The 25,553-nt window shown below is 35.0% G+C and overlaps 1 protein-coding gene across 1 annotated transcript; it reads right to left on the minus strand.

Moving 5' to 3' along the window:
* Window positions 1–610: 610 nt before the first annotated feature.
* Window positions 611–24,673, minus strand: HNF4G (hepatocyte nuclear factor 4 gamma). The gene is made up of 10 exons (XM_007120062.2): window positions 24,538–24,673; window positions 21,321–21,492; window positions 17,856–17,950; window positions 14,839–14,945; window positions 12,919–13,074; window positions 9,057–9,144; window positions 6,686–6,838; window positions 6,009–6,245; window positions 4,943–5,065; window positions 611–732 (listed from the first exon to the last, which is right to left on the minus strand). Exons 1-10 carry the CDS (start codon window positions 24,671–24,673, stop codon window positions 611–613), a joined length of 1,389 nt encoding a protein of 462 aa, XP_007120124.2.
* Window positions 24,674–25,553: the final 880 nt, after the last annotated feature.

Consider the following 25,553-nt stretch of genomic DNA (forward strand, 5'->3'; position numbering starts at 1 on the left):
TATAGGCGGATCTCAAGGAATACCCAGTCATCTATGGAATGCCTATTTATAATTTTCTAAACTTAATATAGGCATATTTAACTGTGGGTCAAAAAGATGCTTCTTAGCCACGGTATATCCATAAGTGATTTTTCTTCAAAGAAATATACCCTATTCTACACTGACTGCTTTATTTTTTGAATTTGCAAGTTTAAAATTTATTTAAAAACTTGGTTCATTTAATATTAATCTGGGATTTCTGATCTACTGTTCGCAGTCAAAAAAGAACACTTAGTTCTGCATCACATCACCATAAGCAATTATTTACAGATTTAAATTAATAATAAGACAGCAAATGAAAGTAGTACATAAGATTCAACTGGTTCAGGCATAGTACAAGTTTATACTATATAAACATACTGAAACTCAGGGATACATTGGTTGCATCTAAAGGTTTTAAACAATAGCAACAACAAACAAAATGAGCATATAAACAAGAAAACAGGATACCATCTTATAACAGCACCATGAAGAAGCCATGGCTAAGAGTTTGCCAAAGTGCTTTCCTGAGATATTTCAAGACCAACAACTTTTCACATTTATGCAGTGCCGTTCAGAAGTAAACATATTCTCACAATTGCTTCTGTTTGGAGAGAGGCTGGTGTGAAATGACGGAAGCTTGATTTGCAGCTATTTTGTATGGTTCTTGTCCAGAGCCTTGAGGTGGGGAAGGAAGTGGGGTTTCTGGAGTTGCTAAAAAAAGAATCAGAGAATTGTATGTAATGGTGGCAGTCACCTTGGTCCATCCCATTAAGTCCTGCATGACACCAATATGCATTACTTTATTTTGGATATGTTTTTAAAAGATCATATATAAAGTAGTGATTATAATACATTATCAGGTCATTGACATACTATTGGAGATGCACTCCCATCTTACTGTCCCAATGAGCATTAAACTAAATCATACTTAAAAATCTTGACAGTCACTTTAAGGTCTTCTGCCTTTCTTCATAGCATTTATGAACATCTGATTCTCTCATAAACCCAGCAGAAAAAAAGTTAAAATGAAAAGAATTAACAGAAAGCTAGTTTTTTTCCAAATCTTACAATATAAATTTTATATTGTAAATCAAAATTGCAATCAAAAAAGCACATAAAATAAAACATATTTAGTTTAGATTTTACTAATTCAAACATTAGATGACATAAAAAAATTAAGGTAAGATAACTTTTCAAGTGCTTTGAAATCTATGTTGTAGTTAAAAGCATCTAAAAAATACTGGCTTTGTCACTTCAAAGTTATTCTATTACAAATACACTTGGCGGTCCCTTCCCCATCAATGCAAAGAGCACTGAGTAATTTTAAAAAATAAGTTACAGCTTGAATACTTCATTATCTATAACAGTATTTCTTTCTATTGGCAAATTTTAACCATATTACAAAATAATCTAGAAGCCATTCTATAATTTTTAAAAACTTGAAATATTTTAGTACTCACATTATTATTCCATATATTTAACAGAACAAATAGAAAAGGCTTAATGATCAGACTGAGGCATTGCAAACTGCATAGATATTTTTTTCCCAAACAGTTTTTAAAAATTCTATACAAAATGAGAACAGTCCCTTTTTGCCGGGTTTTCTTTAATATATTAACTCTATATTATTAAGTGTGAATTAGCAGTTACTTAGAAACAATGTCTTTAGATATAACTTAATTGACAAAAGAATTACCAAATTTGCTTTAAAAATTATTCCTGGATATTTAGGGTGGATCTAACACTCAAGTAGTCTGCTCTAAAAGACCAAGAAAATATGCATGAACTTAAATATGTGTGTATGCTTGTGTTTAATATTTTGCTTTGTGTAAAATATAAACTGTTCCAAATGAGTACAAGCAAAGCAAAGTTTTCCTTTACAAATGAATTTCTTAAATATTATGTTGAGAGAGGGAAAATAAAAATAAAAAGTGTGATGATGTGATTCTAAAAAGATTAGGGTCAGCAAAAATGCTTTTAAAATACTACAAAGCTAGCATTTAAAAAGTAAAGGATTTAACCACCAGCAGAATTGTTAAACTTTCTTGTCAGTTGATACCTACAATGTTCAATGTGTTGTTAATGTGTTTTATTTTCCAAGTTTATGAATAACTGATCTCTAAGAGACACAACTTCATAGACTCTTTGGTATGGTATTGGGCTTGCCTCTCTCTGCTCTGGACTATTAATTAAATGAAAGTGGTAACATCTGCTTTGCAAGAATGGTCCCAGTATGGAGGTTCTTCAAAAAATTAAAACCAGAACTTCCATAGTATCCAGCAATTCCACTCCTGGGTATATATCTGAAGAAAACAGAAATGCTAATTTGAAAAGATACATATACCTCAATGTTCATAGCAGCTTTATTTACAATAGCCAAGATATGGAAGCCACCTAAGTGTCCATTAACAGACAAATGGACAAGGAAGATGTGAAAAAAATATATATAGATATATTTATATATATTGAATATTATATATTTTATATATATCATTTATATATATATGAATATTACTCAGCCATAAAAAAGAATGAAATTTTGCCACTTGCAACAACTTGGATGGACCTGTAGGGTATTATGCATAGTGAAATAAGTCAAACAGAGAAAGATAAATACTGTATGTTTTCACGTATATGTGGAAACTAAACAATAAAACAAATGAATAAATATAACAAAGCAGAAACAGACTCATAGATACAGAGAACAAGCTAGTGGTTACCTGTGAGAAGTTGGGGAGAGGGAAGGGGGAAGACACAAGAAGCGGATTGAGAGGCACAAACTACTAGGTATAAAATCAGATACAAGGATGTGATGTACAACACAGGGAATATAGCCAATATAACCAATAACCTTAAATGGAATATAATCTATAAAAATATTGAATCACTATGTTGTACACCTGAAACCAATATACCATCGTAAATTAACCGTACTTCAAGGAAAAAACAAAAGAGAATGTTCCCAAATTAATGTCTTTCAACTACATGGGGACCCACAGATTAAATGTGCTATAGTATACATCATTTGTATTTTTTTTCCTAACAATTTCATTTCTGCCTCTGTCATACACTCAAAGAACTTTGTGTTTCAGACACTATTTACACATAGATCTACCAGTGTGTGTATCTAAAGAACAGCAGTGACAGCATGTATTTCTGTGGCTTCTACTCTCCCTACCACTAGGTAGCAGTCAGATGGTACTCACTTAATTGTTGTCGCATTGCACTGAACATTTGGGTAAAACAACATTGTAGCTAGTTATTAAGGGCAACTGTAAATTCAGTAGGCAATGCTGGTACCCATAATAATTATATCACAATAACTGAAGGCATCTCAGTGAGGTAGCTGGTTTAGTGTTCAGAGGCAATAGATCAAAAGTAAATCTGGAATTAATTAGTATGAATTCAGAAGCAATTAATTCTAGATATTTTTGTCAAATAGAGATTTTTTTAATCTCCAATGTGACATATAGAAATAAAATTTGTGTTAAATCTGCAATAATATCAGATTAACTATCTACTAGCAACCCCTAGTATTTATAGAGTCATTTTAGTTCCAAAGAACTAAAGGAAGCCTAAGCAGCCCACGCTTTGCACAATTATGATATACACGAATGTCAGTTATCACAGCTTAGTTAAATAGCACCAGTCTTTCGAAAACGTGGTTCAAATTTCAGTTAGCATGCGAACTCTAATAAACTGTGAGTATTGCATAAACTCACAAACTTCACTGTGTTACAAACTTCACAAACTTCACTGATAACTCTTCAGTCTACAAATAATTACCTAAAATAATAGATGTGCATTTTGATCAGTGACCAATCACATCACATCCTTCAGTCTGTCCATGATTATTCAATGAACATACTTCCTTCAGTTCATACACTGACAACAAACTGTGTAGTTGTGTTGCCTCCTCGTCTCCCTCTCAGTGACAAATCCACATGATATTTTGCAAAAATGAACAACTGAAAGAGAATTGGCCAAAAGGGGAGAATGTGCAGTAAAGAAACAAAAAGTGATAATGTTGGAAGTGAAATTCAAATCAAACATAAATGGAGTTATAGAAGAAAGAGCTGACGATGGAAATGTTGACACTACCATTGTTTGAGTCCCTAAAAATTCAGCCAAGAACTTAGTGAAGGAAAGCTTGTCAACAGAAATGAAGAACCAGTTGCACTGAAAAGGTTGAAGAGGTCCCAGAGGAAGTGAAACTGGCAAAAAACTTCACATCAAATGGATTCTCAGAGATACTTTAGGACATTAAAAATGCAAAGGATAAAATGTTGGAAACTGACCCAAACTTCCAAAAGAGTAAAATCCATCAAAGATGCTCACTTCCACTTGTAAGTCATTAGAAGAGAACACGGCAAGGAGTGTTCAAACTACTCTTCATGTTTTTTTACAAAAGAATAAAACACATTAATTCTCAGTGTTGTTAATATTTTAAATTATGGTGCACTAAGCATTAAAACTACTATTTTTTTTTTAGTTTCCCTATACATTTATAACCTATAGCTAAAAGAGTTCTTGATGTTTTGACAAATATATTTAAAGGTCACAAGCAATCATAATTTTCCTGTTGATTATTAAGATTCCTTTGAATGGTTCCACCTTGTAGAGTCATTTTTATGGTCCTGTACTACCAGGCAAAGCTAGGACATCCTGTATGTTCTTTGGTGCTCCTAAACCTATGAAGAAGAAAGATTTAGTACTCACATCTCCCTTTTAGGGAGAAAACTCATACCTAAGAAGAATAAGTGACTTGCTTCACAATCTCCCACAATTAAATCTTGGAGAAGAAATTATATCCAATTTTTCTAATTTCTGGGCACAAATAGATTCTTTCCCCAAATTCCACCTTTTCTCAGGTAATTAACTTTAAGAAATATTATGTTTCAAAAGTAGCCCAGATACTTACAGATCTGGTCTGTATGAACCAGTGTTGACATTGGACCCAAAAGTATAGTTTGTCCAGTTAATGGATCTTGAGATAAATGTGGGTGCATTGGATGATGGAGATGGTTAGCCTCACTGGAAGCACCTACAGAAGATAAAAAGATGCTTGCGTTAGTGATATTTAAGTTTACCTTGGAACAATTGTTTTGATTGACAGCTTGAATACTGCTGTTTTTGCAAAGTGCTTTTTGGAAATTCAAAAATAAATTAATAGAGCCACTGCCATGTTAAAGACAATGTCAGCTTTCACTGTACATTGGTTAGATTAATGTTGTGTCATATTATGTTGTATATTAATAATGGACCTTCTGTGCAGTTTCCTGGAATCATTAGGTTTGCTGCCTGTTGTTAAGGCAATTCCAAGAATCACTTACCTTAAGTTTACAGTATTTGGGATCACCTTACTAGCATAAACAACCTTTATTTCAGAAAGATATCATTAGAAACACATTAAGCACTAGAAAACTAAAATTAAACTAAACTAAAATAAAGTGATTTTATAAGGAAATTTAATCTAGATCAGAATACAAAATAAATGATTTCTGAAGTTATTCCTGACATCTACTGCAGCAATGAAATCTTGTTTTTCCCTTTTCATTGTGTTGTGTCAGTTAATTACTTCAGGGGCACAATGTTTATTTTTAAAGTATTTACTATATATATATTTTTGGTTATGTTGCAATTCTGATATCCTTGAGCTTTTAGAGGAGTCAAGGCATAGAAAAATATAATATACTCCAAGAAGTACTAACAATAGGAGATATAGTTCTATTTACCATATTTGGGAGGATCTGAAAATTGAGGAAAGAGGGACGGGGTAGAGTAAAGATGGTGGAGGTGAGTACAAATGGAGGGGAGGTTTGAATGTGTTCAAGTATTTCTGTTCCCATCCAATGGGTTTTGCAGACTTTCTAAATATAAAATACTGAGTTCATTACATCATGGACAAAAGGTAAACAGGTCAAGTTGCTCTAAAGTACTGTAGTATGATGTTAACAAATAAAAGAGAAATTCTTAAATCTACTCACCACCCAGTAACATCTCCTGAAGTAAGTTGTCGATTTTAACCATCCCAAAAAGTTTAACGAATTGTATTTGCTCAATCATTTGCCAAGTGATGCTCTGCAGCGTAGGCAGCAGCAGAAGCAGCTCCCCAAACCTGCCCCGGGAGTCGTACTGCCGGTCGTTGATGTAGTCCTCCAAACTCAGCTGCACTTGGAACCGCATGTTCTTAATCTTTACTGGGTCACTTAGCCCTTTTGCGTCTAATAAAGGAATAAAAAGGGCAATCTAAATACTTAACCTTACTAGAGTGTAACAGAAAATATTCTAATATTTAAAAAGTAGTTTCGGGCTTTCCTGGTGGCACAGTGGTTGAGAGTCCGCCTGCCGATGCAGGGGACACGGGTTCGTGCCCCGGTCCGGGAGGATCCCACATGCCGCGGAGCGGCTGGGCCCGTGAGCCATGGCCGCTGAGACTGCGTGTCCGGAGCCTGCGCTCCGCAACGGGAGGGGCCACAGCAGTGAGAGGCCCGCGGAGTGGCTGGGCCCGTGAGCCATGGCCGCTGAGCCTGCGTGTCCGGAGCCTGCGCTCCGCAGCGGGCGAGGCCACAACAGTGAGAGGCCCGCGTACCGCAAAACAAACAAACAAAAAAATAGTTTAATTTTCACTGCAATTATTTTTAATGGAACTTTGGAGACAAACCTGGATCAAAAAATACAATTGCCTTCAAACAAGCATATTCATTGTCATCAATCTGAATTTCTTGAAATGGTCGGACCAGCTCGTCTAGAACCCGGTTGGCCACACGGCTAATCTCAACTTCACAGCTGTTGCGGTGAACAACGTAATTGTTTCCTAGGTAAAAAAATAAAATAAAATAATAAAATAATCACGCTCCTCACACCCACAAAATTGTCAGATTTTGTTTAATTTTTTACAAACCAATATTTTAAATGGTCTTCCCTTGAAGAAACAGGAATAGTACTTCCTCTTTCAAGAGCATTGTTAGTTATGTTAGAAAAACTTTAGAACACTTACAGGATCAATAACATTGATAATATGATCACATGCATTTTAACAGCCTCGGTCACTTGTGATAATACTGAAGTACAGACTCATAACAAGCTAATTATTGACAAGGGAGAAACAAGATATAATGATTAGCTTTCCACTATATCAGTTATCCATTAGTGTTTTACTCATTAATGAGCATATTACAAAACCTAAAGAATCTCTCTTGCTTACAGTGAACTAACAATGGCATTCCTTTAGTGGTCTAGGTGTATATACATGTAACAACTACTGAGACACAATTTTAATAAGCCTAAGTAGACGAGGCTGATTTTTGAAAATTAGCATGTATATTCTCATGAGTTGCCTCATTAAATAGTACATTCTCTCTTCCTGGACTTGTTTAAGTAGAGACGGGATGATCACTTTACGGGGCTACATTCAAAGGAGTTCAGAAATTGGACAGAGAACTGGACCACCTAATCCCTAAAGGCATTCTACCTTAGAAAGTCTCGGGCTATAATACGATACTATTACAGCTTCTAAAACATTAGAAAATTGGAAGCTTAGTTTAGCCCCTAAAATAGCTGCTAAATTTTTATTTTCTGGTTTTATAAAAAGCAGAATAGGGCTTCCCTGGTGGCTCAGTGCTTGAGAGTTCCCCTGCCGATGCAGGGGACACGGGTTCGTGCCCAGGTCCGGGAAGATCCCACATGCCGCGGAGCGGCTGGGCCCGTGAGCCATGGCCGCTAAGCCTGCGCGTCCGGAGCCTGTGCTCCGCAACGGGAGAGGCCACAGCAGTGAGAGGCCCGCATACCACACAAATAATAACAAAAAACAGAATATTCTGACTTCTTTCACTGCAGGCAAAGACAATCTTCAGTATAAATAATAACGTGCAAAATTATTCAAAAAATGTAGCCCTGCTCTTCTTATGAAAAGTTCAAGTACCTAATTACTTAGGGTAAAACAATTTAGAACTATGTAGTAAAATTGTTTCGATTTCTATGTATATTGTATTCAGATTTATAATGAGAACAGTATCGTAGGGGAACTAAAAATGCAAGACAAAGTTTAACAGAATTTAAAAGCAGTCATATCATGTGGTTTAGAATCCTGGCTCTATCCCTTACTTGCTTTGTGACCTTAGGTAAATTTTCTTGGCCTTCATTTCTTCACCTACGAAACAGGCTGAAAATAACAGTACATATCCCTTCAGGGTTATTGTGAAGATTAAATGAGAGAGTGTATATATAAACATGTGAAGCACTTAAAGCAATGCATCGTACATAGTAAGTCCTCAGTAAATATTAGCTATTGTGATATTGTGTTCAATTTATTTATATTTGGGACAAAATATCTATCACAAAAATGGAAGAAGACAATTTAATCATCATTTCACACAGCCAGAGGGAGGTAGAGCTTATAAATATTAGAGGGATCCCAAATATCCCAACAGGAAACCTAACTTTATAAGTTAAGTAGGGGATCAGGGTACTTCCTTAATGAAGACACGCTTCTCCTTCGTGTCTTATCCCACCTGCCATCCTACTTTTGCGTGTTATAGCACTGCTCTTTAACTCTCAGAATTTTTCAGACATTGTCACAAAAAATTTTTTTTAACTTTGGGGTTCTGTAGCATATCATGGGCAATGAGATCATAGGAGATAAACATGTTCCTTAGAAGAGTATAAAATAATATATACTGTAATTATTAGGTAGACACTGAGAGTGCGTGAAACAACACTGGGACCCCATAAGATGGTGACACAAATCACTAACTCTTTGTCCTGATAAGATTTAAGCGTACCTTAATATTATGTTTATTGAGTGACATCTTTTATTTTTAAACCTTAACGCACCCTGAACATCCACTCTGAACGTCCCTGAATTAACGGCAAGGAAAAACGGGGCTTGAGTGAGGACCTGACCAACTAAGTCCAATTTGTGAAGTGACAGAACCATTTGGCAGTGTCTATGAATGCCTGGTACATACAGAATAGGCCCCATGTAAGTATGAAGCATGCATAATTTTTTCTCAAATTAAAAACAAAAAACTTACCCAAAAGCAAAATATCTTTATACACCATGGATCTCTTTGTAGCTCCAAGCAGTAAATGTTCCCCTGCGTGAGCTCTCAACAGTGCCACCTTAATGAAAAATTCCAAGTTTAACAATTAATTATAAAATATAATGATTAAAAGATTATATGAGCCTGATTAACTTAGTATTCTTTAAGACTGGGACTTTTTTTGTTTCAACAACTACAATATTCATAGATTCTTGCCAGGATTAAGGCTTCCATTTTTCTATTTTTAGCATGTCAACAGAGTTTTACTTTTCAACATTTCTAAAACTAACAAGTCAATACAATGGCAGCAAAAAAAAAAGAAAAGAGAAAAAGAAAAGCAGAACAGTTTAGTGTTTGGGAGCGAATGATGTTTGGGCATAGAGTCAGACAAACCAGAGTTCAAATTCTGGCTTGGCCACTTACTCCTGTTTAACCTTGGGTTGGTTGACCTGTATGTTTGGGACTTATTTGTTTTCATCTATCAAATGGAGATAGTGATAAAAATCTGAAAGTGTAGTCATGAGGACTAAAGGAGAAAATATATGTAAAACAAGATCTCTTATACATAATAAACTGCATAAACAAAAGCAAAACAAAGATTGGTGATATAGCGAAATGAGTATGGGGGATCTGGGTTCTGACACTTTCTAGATTGAACCTTTAACTCTGCACTAAGCTCTCAAAGGAGTTCCATCTCCAACATCTTCATCTCCTTAGTAAATGGCACCATCATCCAAAATGCTTTTTCACACCAAAAACAAGGGTCTATTTGGATCTCTCTCTAATTGTACAGCAAATTCTAGTGCTGCTTCTCCATTGCTACGGCCCCTGTCCAAGCCGTGGTCATTCTTCGCCTGGCCCACCAAAATACACTCCAAAGAGCTACTAGGTATTCCTGCTTCCTTTCTGGTTCCTCCATCCTAAGTCCTTCTTGCCAGAGCTTCTAGGATGATATCTTGTAATAATAGTAATCACTTAATATCACTCCTCTGCTAAAAACTCTTACTGTCCTTAGAATAAAACCCCAAAACCTCAACCATGGCCTCACGTTGAGGTCATGGCTCAATGCTTTGCCCCCCTGCCCATGTCTCTGGTTTCATCTTACAACATCCTTTGCTCGCTTTTCTCCAGGCACACTATGCCTGCCTGCCTCAGAGCCTTTGAACTTGCTGTTCCTGTACCCAGAATGCTTTCTCCTCAGATCTTGACACGCTTAGCCCCTTGCCACTCAGGTCTCAAGAAAAATCTTCTCTACTCCCCAATTTAAAGGATCTGTTACCACTCCACCCCCAGACATTCTCCAACAACTCATCCCATTTCATTTTATAGAACTCTTCCCCACCTAGAATCAACTTACTCATTATCCGTACATTTTTATTGTCTGCCTCTCCCAAATAGAATGCAAATTTTATGAGAATAGTGATGTAATCTGTATTTTTACTGCCGGATACTCACAGCTCCTAAAACTCAACAGTAATCCTAAGAAATATTTGTTTGATGAATACACTGAGTGAATTTAACTGATATATGGTTCAGTTTTAAAAACTGTTAAGTTTTTAAAGAGATTATAAAACTTATGCCACAGAGCTCCCGAGAGTATTAAATAAAATAATGTAATATATAATGCATTTACAACCCGAGTGCCTTATCCATAATATAATAGACATTCACCAATCCATGGCTATTAATGTTATACTGTTAATATTAAAGTGTCAGTTAGTAAATGAAAACTATTATTGACAAGTTACAGGATTTCAATTTCCCAATTTTTAAATCATTGCCTTCATACATGTCAGCAACTTTTTTTAAAAAAAGAGTGGTAATAAAAATATAAAACTGATAAATAACATAAACCCTACTTATATGGCTTGGGGTGAGACAAGTAAGTTTTAGCAATTTAGCATTATTCACTCTGAAATAACCTTCTGAGCCAAGCTATCTTTACGATATGTCCACAACCATGACTCATACCGGGAAGGGACTTACAGAACATTTAAAGAATGATTTCAGATTTCACAGTATTTTCTTTTTGTAGCCAGGTGAAATGCTCTCCTAGAAATATAACTGCTAACGTTCTGTGATCACTTATTTTCTGGTTATATAAATATTTTGCCCTTCTTTGATTTTTAAACAATCATGTACTTTTCCCTTTGATTGTTTCTTTGTTTTTGTTTATCAATGATAAAGAGCATTGGTCAGAGGGTATAAAAATAGACACTGGTTATATGATATATCATGCTTTATTTAACCTGGGGGAACTGGAAATTTTCAAATTATTTACATCTACAGAATATTATATACTACTTAGAAGAGTTAAAAATGAATCTGAAACTAATAATCTAATCTTTATAGACTAATTAGAACATTAAACTTCTTAACTACTTTTTTTTTTGTTAAGAAAGTGGATTGCTTTATTAGAAACTGAATATAAAAAGGAGATTGATTTCAGGTAAGAACGCTTTAAAAATATTTCAAGACTATACAAGTAAAAACTTTTTACAAAGATGTTCAGCATTCCTTTTCCCTTGGTTCATTTTAAAGAACCTAAATATTTTATTTACTTAAAGACATCAAAATGTTAGACTGCTGGTGAGTTAAGCTCCGTGAGATAATTCAAAATATCAAATATCTCAATTTTTGAGAACTTATATATTTGATGCTAGTAATTAAAACATTATATTTTATTGATAAACTTTTTTTTTTTACTGATGTGAATACAGTATGTTGATAATCTGAAGTGTAAGGTCACTTGAGAAATGAGATCAGCTAATTTTTCTAACGTCCAAGTTGTATTTTAGCCACCAAGTTCTGTTACAATTCTACAGGTTCAAAGAAAAAGTCAGATTAAGTCTCATCAGTGCCCCTAATGCTGGTCATTTTTATGGGTAACTAGCAGTTTCCCCCTCCCTCTCGAATAGTCAAGGTTTATAGACCTGTTAACACTGATTAAATGGCAGTACTTTCCAATAGGTTTACATTTACAATAAATAATGCAATAATAAATATAAAACGGATAAACTTGAAGGTTGCTTACAGGTTAATTTATCAGACAAACTAAAATGTGCATAACCTTGCAGAAAGTCTGGGGAAAATTAGAGTTCATAAACTGTGAAAGGTAGAGACAAATATCCTAGCTACTTCTTTAAACATATTGGAAAGTGAACTTTTAACTATTAACTAAAATATCTTAATATACATATGACAAAGTATGAAAATGTCTATATTAGGAAAAGATCACTACATCTGAATTCTATTTTCAGTGGATTTCAGAACACAATTCTCAGACTTTTTTATTTTTACCAGATTTATACTTTTCATACAGTAAATGCTAGAATAAAACTGACAACATGAAAGGCACAATTTTATATGTTAAGTGCATAAAAGTGCCTACAAAGACACCAACACAACCTGTGTGGTTTCTGTCTAGAAGTGGCTTGGTATTTCTGAAGAATTTTATATGCACCTTTAGTAAACACCAAGACACAATGGGGTACCATTTGCCTTCCAGACATTTATTCTTCCAATACTTTATCTCACAATGGCAGTTATCTACTACCTGTCTTTCTCCCTTACTTAAGCTTTTTAAACCTCAGGAGGGAAGAACATAGGCTTGATCAACCCTCACCCAATCAATAAATTTGTAAGACCCCTAAAATAGAATTTAAACAGTCTGTCTCTCAATAGACTGTTTAACTTCAAGGAGAATGAACAAGAAAACCAATCTTGCTCTCATAAGATAATTTAACCTTTGTCAAATATAGTAAATCTACTACAAATATAATTAAAAGAACTGAAAAACTTAGCAAAGTTCCGAAAACATTTTGTTAAAACATTCATAATCTCTAAATTATACCTGATCATCCAGTGGTAACTCACAAAAGGCAGGAATATATTTAGCCCATTCCACCAAGACTAAGAGCTGCTGTTTCATGGATTCACAGACATCACCAATACTGGCAATTTTCTTAATATTTATGTCAGTGCTCACACCAGGGCTTGAGAGTGAGATCTCGAATTAAGAAGAACATTATATTAATTCATCACTGAACCTAACACAAGACCACTATTTCTCTTTTTCTACAACTGCAATAAGTAAGCACCATTGACGTGGGTACTATCATTGTCACAGTATATTGAAATATATGAAACATTTTAAAATTGAGAAATCAAATACCTATCAATTCAAGTTAAATTGAGAACATTCACTGCCTAGCACCATGGTCTGGGAGTACTATCTTATTTTCTGGCCAAACCTGTAAAATAAGTTACCACAACCTTCAGGAAGTTTCATAATTCAAAATGACTATACAAAGAGCTACGGAGTATCCACATGAACTATGTTGTATGATTTTATTTTTCATTGAAGATGATAGTTGCATTAAGAAAGTCCATCTTTAATTTGTTGTAATTTATGAAGGAAAGTTTCCATTGGATAAAGCTTACCAACTGAGGAGAAAAGATTTAGATGAGAAGTCAGACTATTTATGTCGCTGCATTTAATGGAAGCCCACCCAAATAAAGTTAAGAAACCAACCTTTGACTCAGCAAGTTGAAAATCTTAATGTATAATTATAAATTTTTTAAATGATATATAATTTTGAACTATCTAAGGTATAAGTAGTGTTCAAATGCCTTTCTGCTGAAAAAAATCACTTTCTAAAAGTTCTTCTAAACTTAATTTCTGAACATGTGTGTGTGTGTGTGTACGTGTCTTTCTGCAGTGTATGTCTATTTCCTCACAGCTCCTTTCAGGCCATTCTCGAAATACTTTATAGGACCATCAAGTAATCTTCAAGTAATGATGATAATGGTGATGTTAACTTCATCATTTACCCTTGTGTTATCAAAAATGAAAGTAGTTGCATTGACTGATTATAGAACCTGATTAATAGCTATTTCAGTTTGCTTTTTTTTTTTTTTTTGGTACGCGGGCCTCCCACCGCCGCGGCCTCTCCCGCTGTGGAGCACAGGCCCAGCGGCCATGACCCACGGGCCCAGCCGCTCCGCGGCACATAGGATCCTCCCGGACCGGGGCACGAACCCGCGTCCCCTGCATCGGCAGGCGGACTCCCAACCACCGCGCCACCAGGGAAGCCCCACTGTTTGCTTTATACTAGAAAAACACCATTAACATTTCTAATATGGGCAATGGTAGAATAAACTTTCTTCACAAGGTTTCTTTATTTGATTCTTAAGTGATTTACTTTTATTTATATAACTAATCACTTATATTTTTAACTTTAGTATTGATATCCTCATTCTAGAAATTTCAAATAATAAAGTTTCTCCTGTGTTTTCTAAATTCTGGTTCTTCTCTTAAATACCTGTTTCCAAAGCAGATGTTAAGGTGAGTTCTTGAATCTATAAGTCATCTTCAAGGAAGGAAGCTCTAATGAGAGGCCTCAACTAAACACCCCCAAAGCTGTGATAATTGATTTCCAGATTCAATCAATAAAACAAGATACTGCCCCCAGGGCCTTGTGCTATGCATTAAGTAAGTTAAATCAACCTTGCAAACAAACTTTTAACACTCAGACTGAAATGCATTTCATTTTTCCATTTAAAAAGTAGGAACTTGCCTAAGAAAAGTCAAAATTGACTCAACAGTCCAACTAATATTTTCAAAGTAAAATTCTTCAATTTGCATAGGTGTAATTTATTATAGTAATGAGCACATTTGAAGGAACTTAAATCATTTTAGTATTATGCCTAAATAAACATCTGATTCTATTAAACAGGGCTGGATGCTGGTGCAGCAGTAATGCAGCAGTACCTGGCGAGACCGAACTTCTGCTTGTGCCAGTGTGTTAATGGAGGGGATGTTGCTGCCATCAAATGTGCTTCTTCTGGTGCTTATTCTATCACGTTCGTTTTGCACAGCTAGGGGAGAAAATCACAGTATTTACTGGTCAGTTTTCTTCAATATATGCCAGAATATACAGTTTGAAGTAAAAAACAACATTACTATAAAATGAGAAATGGGATGCCTCTAAAAGACCTTGGAGGGGGGTGCTTGAGGAAGGGAGAGAAGTATGACTGAAGGTATGTTTCATTCTGTACCATTTTTAAAGTAGAAAGAGCCAGGCTTGTCACTAGAGTTCATAAAATATTGCCTTTGGGGACTTCATGATGGCACGCATATTACAAAGTGTTGGGTCAGCCAGTTAGTTCAGCCATGCTGTATTTTTACGAGGTTGGTTTTCCATTCTCTCAAAGTTAATAAAACCATAAGATAACTAGAGGAAGAGTACAACCTGTGAGATTGACCAGGTTAAAGATAAGAGTGTATTCACTGTCAGAATATATGAGTCATACATTTTGAAACTCCCATTTTTCTTTTTCTTCTAAAACACTAGCAAAAATGGAAAGTAAATTTATTTTAGTTAAGGTGATTTTCTGATCGCAGTCCTATGATCTCTTATGAAACAATGTCCTCAGGACAGTTTACAAACATTAATAAGGTAAAAATTGCAGCACGTAGGGGTCTCTCTTGAGAACATTGAGATTGGAATATCAGCATTTTGGAACAATGAAGAAATATTAAGTATTTATATGAAAGTCTTCTAAGAAAGAGATCTCTGTTTCAGAAGGGAAAAAAAAAAGAATAATGTGTATCCCCAAATTTTTTATTGAAAACTAAATTTTTAAAAATAAGGAAGAGGGAGAGGGTTAGTACAAATTTGTATTCTTGTAATACATAGAATAATAGAAGTCAGATGTCAAAGTTGGATTTCAAACCTTAAAAGGTAAAATTATCTTCTCTTAACCAAAAAGAATGGAAACAAAATCTGTACTCCCTAAATTATTTACACTAATGCTCTATCCAATTCTGCTGGAAAGATAAGACATTAAACTATCAGAATTTTTTTCTGTAATTATTCTTTTATTAAAGAAATTCACCAATTTCTATGCCAAAATCTACTATCTAACCAAACTTACTATTAACTATCAACTCCACTAATTTGAAAGAGAAAATATTAAACTTCTTGCCTTTAAGAGTGAGTAATCTTTAGTTAGAGTGAATCATTAATATTTTATTTTTAAATCATATTTACTGGTAGCTTACTTCCTCTCTCTCCTTTCTTTTTTTTTTTTTTTTTTTTTTAGCAAATATTGTCATTGACTTTCAACCTAAACTTACTCATTTGGAAATGTATACATGGAGGTAAAAAAATTAAAATGTAAGTTATGCTTTTATGAATTTCGTTTACATGATCGATCTTTAGAAAAATGCTAAAAGATATTGTGAACATTTGTAATTATCTTGCAGCTACCTTTTTTGACATAAAACCATATTTATATACGTTTCCATCTAACTAACCTTAATATTATGCTATTAGTGTAAATAAGAAAAATATATCTACTTTGAAAGCTAAAAGTTACTTCTAATCTATTTAGGAAAAATTAATACATTATTCTATGAACAGTATAAGATATACTTTCACTGTTTTTGAAAATAATTTTATCTAGCAGATTGTAAAACTCTTAACGGAATTGTAGAATTGTGGATTGCTTTTACATTGGTAGGAGTGAAGCAGAGGTTCAAGTAGAAATGAATGATGATAATTGACAAAGCATGTAATTAATCCCATAAACTACCAAATAGACCACTAGAAATAAGTCATGTTGAAATGAAAGTGTTTTTCCTTTAACTTTGTGAACTTTATTTTGCCTTCTTTTCTGAGACTAGCAACTGAATGAAATGAATGGAATTTTTGTCTCTTGAAAATACTCAGTGACAAAGAAAAAAACTATGTTTAAGATAGGTTTGATATTTTTCACATATCTGATTCAATTTTTTAATAATAATATGAAACAGTTCTGAAAAATATCGCTTTGTATGCGATGGTGATAGGGATAAGCATGTGGCAAAATGATAAACAGATAATTGTATAGCAGCTATTCCCTGCCAAACACTTAAATGTGCTAAACACATTTGTTTTGCTAAATTAACCATAGTTAGAACGTAGGATAATATAATTAGATTATTTAATATGTTCAAAATGAAATTAGTGCACATTAAAATAGAGCATCTAGTCCATTGTCTCTGTCTTTGAATAGAATATAAGCTCCCTGACAGGGGGGATTATTTTGTTCAGTATGTTCACTACTGAAACATCAGCACCCACAACAGTGTTTGGAGAGCAGCAGTGCTCAATAAATTTGTTAAATAAATAAATGAATGCATGAAAAGTCAATGTTCAAGTCAATGTTCAGTTAATGTTTATGAAATGAATAAAGATATTCAATCGTTATTGAGAGTAAAAAATCCATTTATAATTGCATCCTATTAATATAGTTTGCCATTTAGCTTTTTTTTCGGTATGTGGGCCTCTCACTGCTGTGGCCTTTCCCGTTGCGGAGCACAGGCTCCGGACGCGCAGGCTCAGTGGCCATGGCTCGTGGGCCCAGCCGCTCCGCGGCATGTGGGATCCTCCCGGACCGGGGCACGAACCCGTGTCCCCTGCATCGGCAGGCGGATTCTCAACCACTGCGCCACCAGGGAAGCCCTGCCATTTAGCTTTTGAACAAGACATTGGAATATTTTTCTTGCCAGGGATTACGCAGTAGTGGATAGAACATGTCAAATCGGTCAGCAGGTAAAGACTGGCTCTACCACTCACCAGTGGGTATCAGTGTCCTTGAGTAAATTCTTAAACTCGAGGAACCACAGATTCTTCACTGAGGATAATCAGAATTCATGTAAAGGTTATTATGATTAAATGAGAACATGTGTGTATAACACTTTTCATCAATAATGTTAATAATCATTATGTTACATATTATTACCTTCTTTTTTCATTCCTGCTCTAAAGCACTTTCTTAATCGACAGTATCTACATTGATTCCTTTTGTCTTTGTCAACAACACATTGCCGACTGAACCTACAATGCCAAAAAAATATATTAGTTTGCAGAAAACTGTTCTCGAAAAAAAGCAAACAGACAGACTTTAAAAAGTATAGCCAAATTTAGATCAACAGAAAGAATGTATAAGAATAATTAACTATGACTTTTCTAATCTCATGATTGACATGAAAATACAAGCCTCACCTCTCATGCAGTCTTTCTAATAAAACAAAACTGAATGATATCTCACTGTTGGCCAGTATCCATGATCATTTCTATCTTGAGCCATGAAAGCCAAACCTAGTTTAAAAATTCTGGCATACAAATTCTAATGCTTACTGCTAAATGATTTCAGTGTGACGGGGAACTTCACTCCTCTGAACTTTCACGCTTTTCTCTATTTAAAAATTTTTCTATTAATTTTACATCATATCCAGTTGGCGTTTACTCTAAATTCCAAATTACATATCAAGAGGCAATTGAATAAAGTATAAGGAGTAGAGTCTCTGAAAAATTAGGTACCACTTCACACCCACTACAGTGTCTATAATCAGAAAAAACAGACAATAGCGAATGATGAGGTTGTGGAAAAATTGGACCTCTCACACATTGTTAGTTATAATACAAAATGATGTAGCTGCTTAGGAAAACAGTTTGGCAGTTTTTCAAAAAGTTAAACAAGAGTTACCAAATGACCCGGCAATTCCACTCCTAGATATACACCCAAGAGAAATGAAAACGTATATTCACACAAACACTTATACACAAATGTCCATAGCAGCATTATTCATAATAGCCAAAAAGTGGGGACATCCCAAAGGCCCATCAGCTGATGAACAGATGAACAAAATGTGGTGTACCCACACAGTGGAATATTACACCTGGCAATAAATAAGAATGAAGCGCTGATACATGCTACAACATGGATGAACCTTGAAAACACTATTCTAAGTGAAAGAAGTCAGACACAAAAGGTCTCATATTGTGTAATTTCGTTTATATCAAATGTGCAGAAGAGGCAAATCTATAGAGACAGAAAGTAGATTAGTAGTTACCTCATATTGGTGGGGAGGGAGTTGGGGGCAATGAGGAGTGACTACTAAAGGGTACTAAGAGGTTTCTTTATAGGATGGTGAAATATTCTAAATTGAACATAGTGATGATTGTACAACTCTGTGAATATAATAAAAAAATGAATTGCATACTAAAAAAAAAAAAAAGTACAGGCTCTGGAATTAGACCTGAGCTTGATTCCCAGGTCAACATTCACTGTCTATAGAACTTGGAAATGTTATTTAACTTTCCAAGTTAACCCACAATTGTAAAATAGGGAAAACCTGCCGTCACAGATTGTTAACTGAGCATACTTAAAAGACTATGAGATCAGCAAAACCTGAGCTTAAAAAACCTTTTTGCCCCTAAACTTACATCAATAAAGTATTTTCCAAATGGAAAATCATGGCATTTTCTTAATACCAATATATGTAAAGAAAGCTAAGTTGGCAGCAGTATTCACGATGGGAAGGTGGCAGAAGTAAAGCCATACATGTTGTTGGAATAGTTTTTAAATTTCCAAAATTTGTTATGGGAACATTTCTTTCCCACTTTTCTCATACAGGAAGGGTGGAAATCTTGAAAGCTCTGTGTGCTGACATTCTCTGACTCTTAAAAGTTCTTGTTGGGGTGCTCAACTCAATATTCTGTAATAACCTATATGGGAAAAGAATCTGAAAAAGAATAGGTATATGTATAACTGATTCACTTTTCTGTACACCTGAAACTAACACAACATTGTAAATCAACTATGGTCCAACATAAAGTAAAAAATTAAATAAAAAAAAAGTTGCAGGGCTTCCCTGGTGGCGCAGTGGTTGAGAGTCCGCCTGCCGAGCCATTTTTCATATACATATATACATATATATATTTCACCTTCAACAGAACACATAACTTAAAAATTGTAAAAAATATTGTTTACATGTTATTTTGTATGTATTTTAGTTATTAATCTTTTAGAAGCACTCAATATTTGATGTAATCATAGAGAAAATACTTTTGATGAAGGAAATTCACTTGATTACTTTACACCTCTCCAGTCTGGCTGTATATAAAAGCAAGGACATACTCTTTTTTGTTTACCAAGACGGTTTTAAAGTGGATGATTTACATTTTTATACCTACTTTAAGCTCTCCTAAAAAAATTACTAGAGAACACTAGTTAGATATTTGGGAGTTATATATTAACTTTCCCCACATCCCTAGAAGTCAAATGGCATCATATTGTAAGAGAGTTAACTTCTTCCCAAATATCCAACTTGTTTCTAAAACACCTTAACAATCCTACACATGACTTTCAGAGACAGAGCACACGTAGACATTTTTCTGTTAAAGTCAGTCATTTTTTAATAACTCATATTTAACACCGATATAATCTGTATTCAAGAAATGTCATTCTGAACACTCAAAGGGAAATATCTAACCCTAAATCGTGCTATGATGTTGACTTTTTTTTAAAAAAGCCTATTAGAAACGTGTGATACATAAAGTATAAATACATTTTAGACAAACATTAAATTCAATTACAAAATTGTGGCACGAGAAATACATCTAAAATTTTAGAGCTGAAAATGTCATTTTATTCAGTAACATCAACAAGCTACCAAAATCATCTGCCTTTTTTTTTTTTTTTTTTTTCTTTTTTTTGCGGTACGCGGGCCTCTCACTGTCGTGGCCTCTCCCGTTGCGGAGCACAGGCTCCGGACGCGCAGGCGCAGCGGCCATGGCTCACGGGCCCAGCCGCTCCGCGGCATGTGGGATCCTCCCGGACCGGGGCACGAACCCGTGTCCCCTGCATCGGCAGGCGGACGCGCAACCACTGCGCCACCAGGAAAGCCCTCATCTGCCTTTTTATAATTTTGTTCCAAGACTCAGGACGTGATGATGCTAAAAAGATAAGCAATATGCAGAAACGTGCACACATTGTGAAGCCGTTTAAATACAGATTTACGTATGTCTATTGGTATACAAACATGTGGTGAAACAATAAAGAAACACAAGGAAAAGACAAACACCAAATTTCAGATGGTATTTACCTCTGGGAGAGAGGGGAGGGAGAAAGTGATAGGGGAGGTGTCCACTGGAGGCTTCAATTATATTGGTCTAAACTGGGTGGTAAGCATGGGGATTTTTTAATATACATTTTATAAGTCTAAGATGTTTCATAAAAAAGAACCACCCGTGTGACTGCATGTGTATACACACCCACACATCCTCACTTTTCATGTCGCTTATGAATTTTGTTCTTAGAGTTACAGAAATTTGAAAGCTCTGAATTTTATTCCCATACTTCTTGCATGGCATTTTGAAACACCTCTAAAGATCACCTTCTGGGAAGGAGCATTTCAAGTACCTGCAGGAATAAACGTGACTCTTGCGGATGCTGCGTCTGAAGAAGCCCTTGCACCCATCACAGCTGGAGGCGCCATAGTGCTTTCCTGTTGCTCTGTCCCCACATATAGCACATAGACAGTTGACACCGTTATCTGTGGTATTCATACTTGTTGTCTCTGGGACAGAACTATCTGTTAAAGAAAGAGAAAGAGGTAGAGTGAAAGTTAGCACTGAGTATTTCTTACATAAATTGGCCTACTAATTATTCACGGGAGTGAAATAGTCCCTTCCTCAGCTTCTTGGAAGCTCCACACCAGTGCCCTCCTTTCATCCACTGGCTATTTCTGCCAGTCTCCATTCCAAACTCCCCACTCGTATTTTGGAGGATTAAAATTTGGTACACCGTAGGGCTCAGTCCTTCAACTATACCCTTTCCCTGGGGAAGCTCATCCAGTCCCATGACATTAAATATCATCTGTATGATGAAAAATCCCCACATTTTATTTCTAGGACCGATGTCTCCCACGGGTATCAGTCTGAAATGCCCAAGTATCTACTGAACAACTTCACTTTGGAGTTTAATAAGAATTTCAAATTAATGTATCGAAAATAGAACTCTGGTTTGTGTTTTTTTCTCCTAGAACTTGTTCTTCCTTCAGTCTTCCCTAGTCAGTCAATTGTACCTAAGGCCAATAATCTGGGAGTCTTTACTGAATTCTCACCTTCGTTGCTCATATCCAATCCACGAGTCATATTTAAAATACATATCGAATCCACACCTTTTCAGGCTTTTACCATGGCCACCCTTATCCAATCGAACATAATCTTTTCCCTGGATTATTGCAATAGCTTCCTACCTAATTTCTCGAATACTTCCACCCTGGTTCCCCTACTGTTTATTATCAGAAAGCTCGCAATGTGCTCTTGGCATAAGAAATTCACATCACATTAGCCTTCTGCATCCAACCCTTAGATACAAAATAAAGCCTACACATATTCCCATGGCCTATAGAGCCCAGAGTGAAAAGCTTCCCCTCCCACCTCTCTGATCCCATTATCTGGCACTACTTTTCATCCAGTTCACTTGTCTCCAGTAATGTTGCCTCTTTTTTTTTTCTCCTTGGAGTCTGTTCCCATCTCAGAGCCTTTACACTTGCTATCCCTTCTGCCTGGAAGGGAAGCTCTTCCTCAAGAATTTCTATGAGCTGGCTACCCAGTTTCTGCTCAAATCTCACATTTTCTGTGAAACATTCTGTAAATACACATCTAAAAGAGTCATCTCTCATTTGCCCTTCAAGTAGAACCTAGTACCCTGCTTATATTTTAAACTAACCACTTCATTTTCTAAAATTATATTATGCTTCGGTCTGTTCATTTATTACCCATCTTTCCCCATAGAACAAAAACTTCATGATGTCAGAGGATTTATCTGTATTAGTCACCCCTCTGCCTTCCAGCTCTTAGAACTACACCTTACATAAAGTGAGAACTAATTGTTTTGAAGAAAGACGCTTCAAAAAATCCACATAGATATTTTTACTTAAATATTTCTTAAATTAGTTAATATTGTTTACTACATCTTTACAAATATCTATGTACTCAAAAGATATTAAATAAATAAGAATATATTATACACTTTAATTGATAATAAATTATATAATAATGTAAATATAATAACAATTCATTATTATATTTCCAATATAAAAAGGATAAAAATCAAAGACTGTTATGTCCCAATTACATTCTGTGACAATATATGTATTCTACTTACTAATACTTCTGAGTTGACAAATATTGTCATATATAACTTCATAAAGTTACAAAAATCTTCAGTGAGGATATGCTTAAGAGTAATCATGTGACATTTTAGAATTTAAATGTTAGTAATTTTTCTTTTGATAACATAAACAAAATAAATATTAGAAATATGGCAGAAGTGTTAAGAATTGACTGTGTTCTGGAAGATTATATGGAAACAAAAATAATATTCAACTCTTGCTTCCAGTTTAATGTCATACTTACATATTATTAACAAGAATTTACATAGTATTACAAGAAAACAAGTAAGACAACACTTTGGAAATAGCCATATAAGTCAGTTGTTTTAGTAAATATTTATGGTAAATCTAGCCCTACTATTTAGTAATCTATAGCCTTTAAAAAATTAATGAGTCTATTGAGGTACTTTATTAAATACCTTAGTCAAGTCTAAACATAAGGATTAAAAATAGTGACTTCCTAATAGATGCACTGTCAGTTGATTTTAACTCCTTTGTGCTACAATTTCAGAATTCATCTTTGAAAATTTTTAGAAATCTTCCCACTAATAAGTTATTGTTGTTTATTGTAAATATTACAGCTATAGCAGTCACTGAAATTGTACAGCAAAGTAGAACGTTAAGACATCCTGAGTACAAGATATATTCTCAGTCCTGAGCTAAACACACACACACACACACACACACACACACACACACACACACACAATTTTCCAAAGCATACATAATTAGCAGATTTTAGGAGTTCTAAAAATTATAACTGATCTTGGACAAAATTTTTACACGAAAAAATATCTAAATTCAAAGTCAGTAGTAAACTGTATTCTATAAAGACATGAGCCCTAAACAAGTCATGTCTTATTTAAAGTTAAAATGTTACAGTAGATAAATACCAAGAGCTTTGTGAGGCTAAACATTAGCTTGTCAAGTGCAGTTATAATATAAACCCTTATTTCTTTTCATATTTGTGTTCAATGCAAAACCTTGATAGTAATGTTAAATAGTTTCTCATCAGCAGCAGTTGAGAACTGGAATAATGAAAGGAGAAGGTGACCAGTAAAACTCTCCAGTGTTCTAAGGATAATTTTCCATGTCATTTTAAATGTTGCATAGAAAATATACTTTACAGCCAACCTGCCAATATTACTCATAACTGTGATTTACAGTAAATAAAATAACTGCTGAAACTACTCTTTCTATCTAACTGGCCCATGACAGAATTCCGAGGTTACTTTATTATGCATAGCTAAGCTTTTTCTATCTCAAACATAAGATAGCCATAGCATTATTAAGTTAAATTTTGTGATGAAGCACAAAAGCCTCAGATTTGTGGCCTTAAAAAACAAGCCCTGAATTCTCCAGCAATAAAACACACGGACCCACCACCCGGGAAGCTCAGTTTTCCTGCTCTCATTATACTTACTTTTCTTTTTTATCTACAAGCAGATGAGAACTCACCATTTGAATTATACAGAATCTGCATAGTTTCAAACTCCAAAGTTGTGTAAGTTGGGTCCAAAACTTCACTGTAATTTGCCATCTCCATGTCCAGTATCGGTTCCGATACCCTCATCATTGATTTAGATACACACATACAAGTGGCACCACAGGCCCAGAGTGTGTGATGGCTGTTGGGCTTTCAATCTGTGAGGGATAATCCAAAGTTAACTGTAACTGAGTGACTTATGTGCTGCAGTGGGAGGAGCTGTAAAACTGTAAACTCCTTCAGCAGGCCATATTCTGCTTACTTCTTTTTCTTTTATGGTGTACGAAAGCAATTCATTGTGATAATGTTGGAATGCTTCATGAAATCACCTTATCTGAAGTGCTTAGTGGACTAACATGATTTCCTAAATAGATTTCCAGGAGACAATAAATGATGTCATTAAGAGGATTAAAAATAGAAAAGAGAATACCTCTGATTTTGAACTGTCATTATAGCATCATTTCTCCCATTTAAGTGGCTGAAATCTCATGCCCCATGTTCTAAAAAAATGAGAATTACTTTACTGTTTTAAATTGGGTAAGTCAAGACCGTTAGTTAACACTTAACATAAGCACTTAATAATTTCAAGTTTCCTTAGCCAGACAATAAAGCTAACTTTATGTTGAGGAAAAACAAATTTGTAATTTGAAATGACAGGGATGTATGATATATTCCAGTAGAAGCCTGGGCATAGCCCTAATATGGCCTGAAACGCATTCTCTTTAGTTATCAATCTATGAGTCGGTGTCCCTTGCATGTTTGTAAATGTTCCAAGGGCAGAACCAGTACAGTTGCTAGTATCTTGTAGGCATTCGATAAGTAATTGTTAGACAACCACGGTGAGATGCTGGGAAGCTTGCCATGGCATGCAGCCTGAGAGCCCTTAAAAACTGCTCCAGGGAGGCCCCTTGGAAAAGATGTGCAGGAGGGTGAATACCAGTGTGCAGTGAAGACAGGGTAGGAAAGAAAGCTAAATACTCATTCTCCA

This window comes from Physeter macrocephalus, chromosome 15 (assembly GCF_002837175.3).
Source record: "Physeter macrocephalus isolate SW-GA chromosome 15, ASM283717v5, whole genome shotgun sequence".
Classification (NCBI taxonomy): domain Eukaryota; kingdom Metazoa; phylum Chordata; class Mammalia; order Artiodactyla; family Physeteridae; genus Physeter; species Physeter macrocephalus.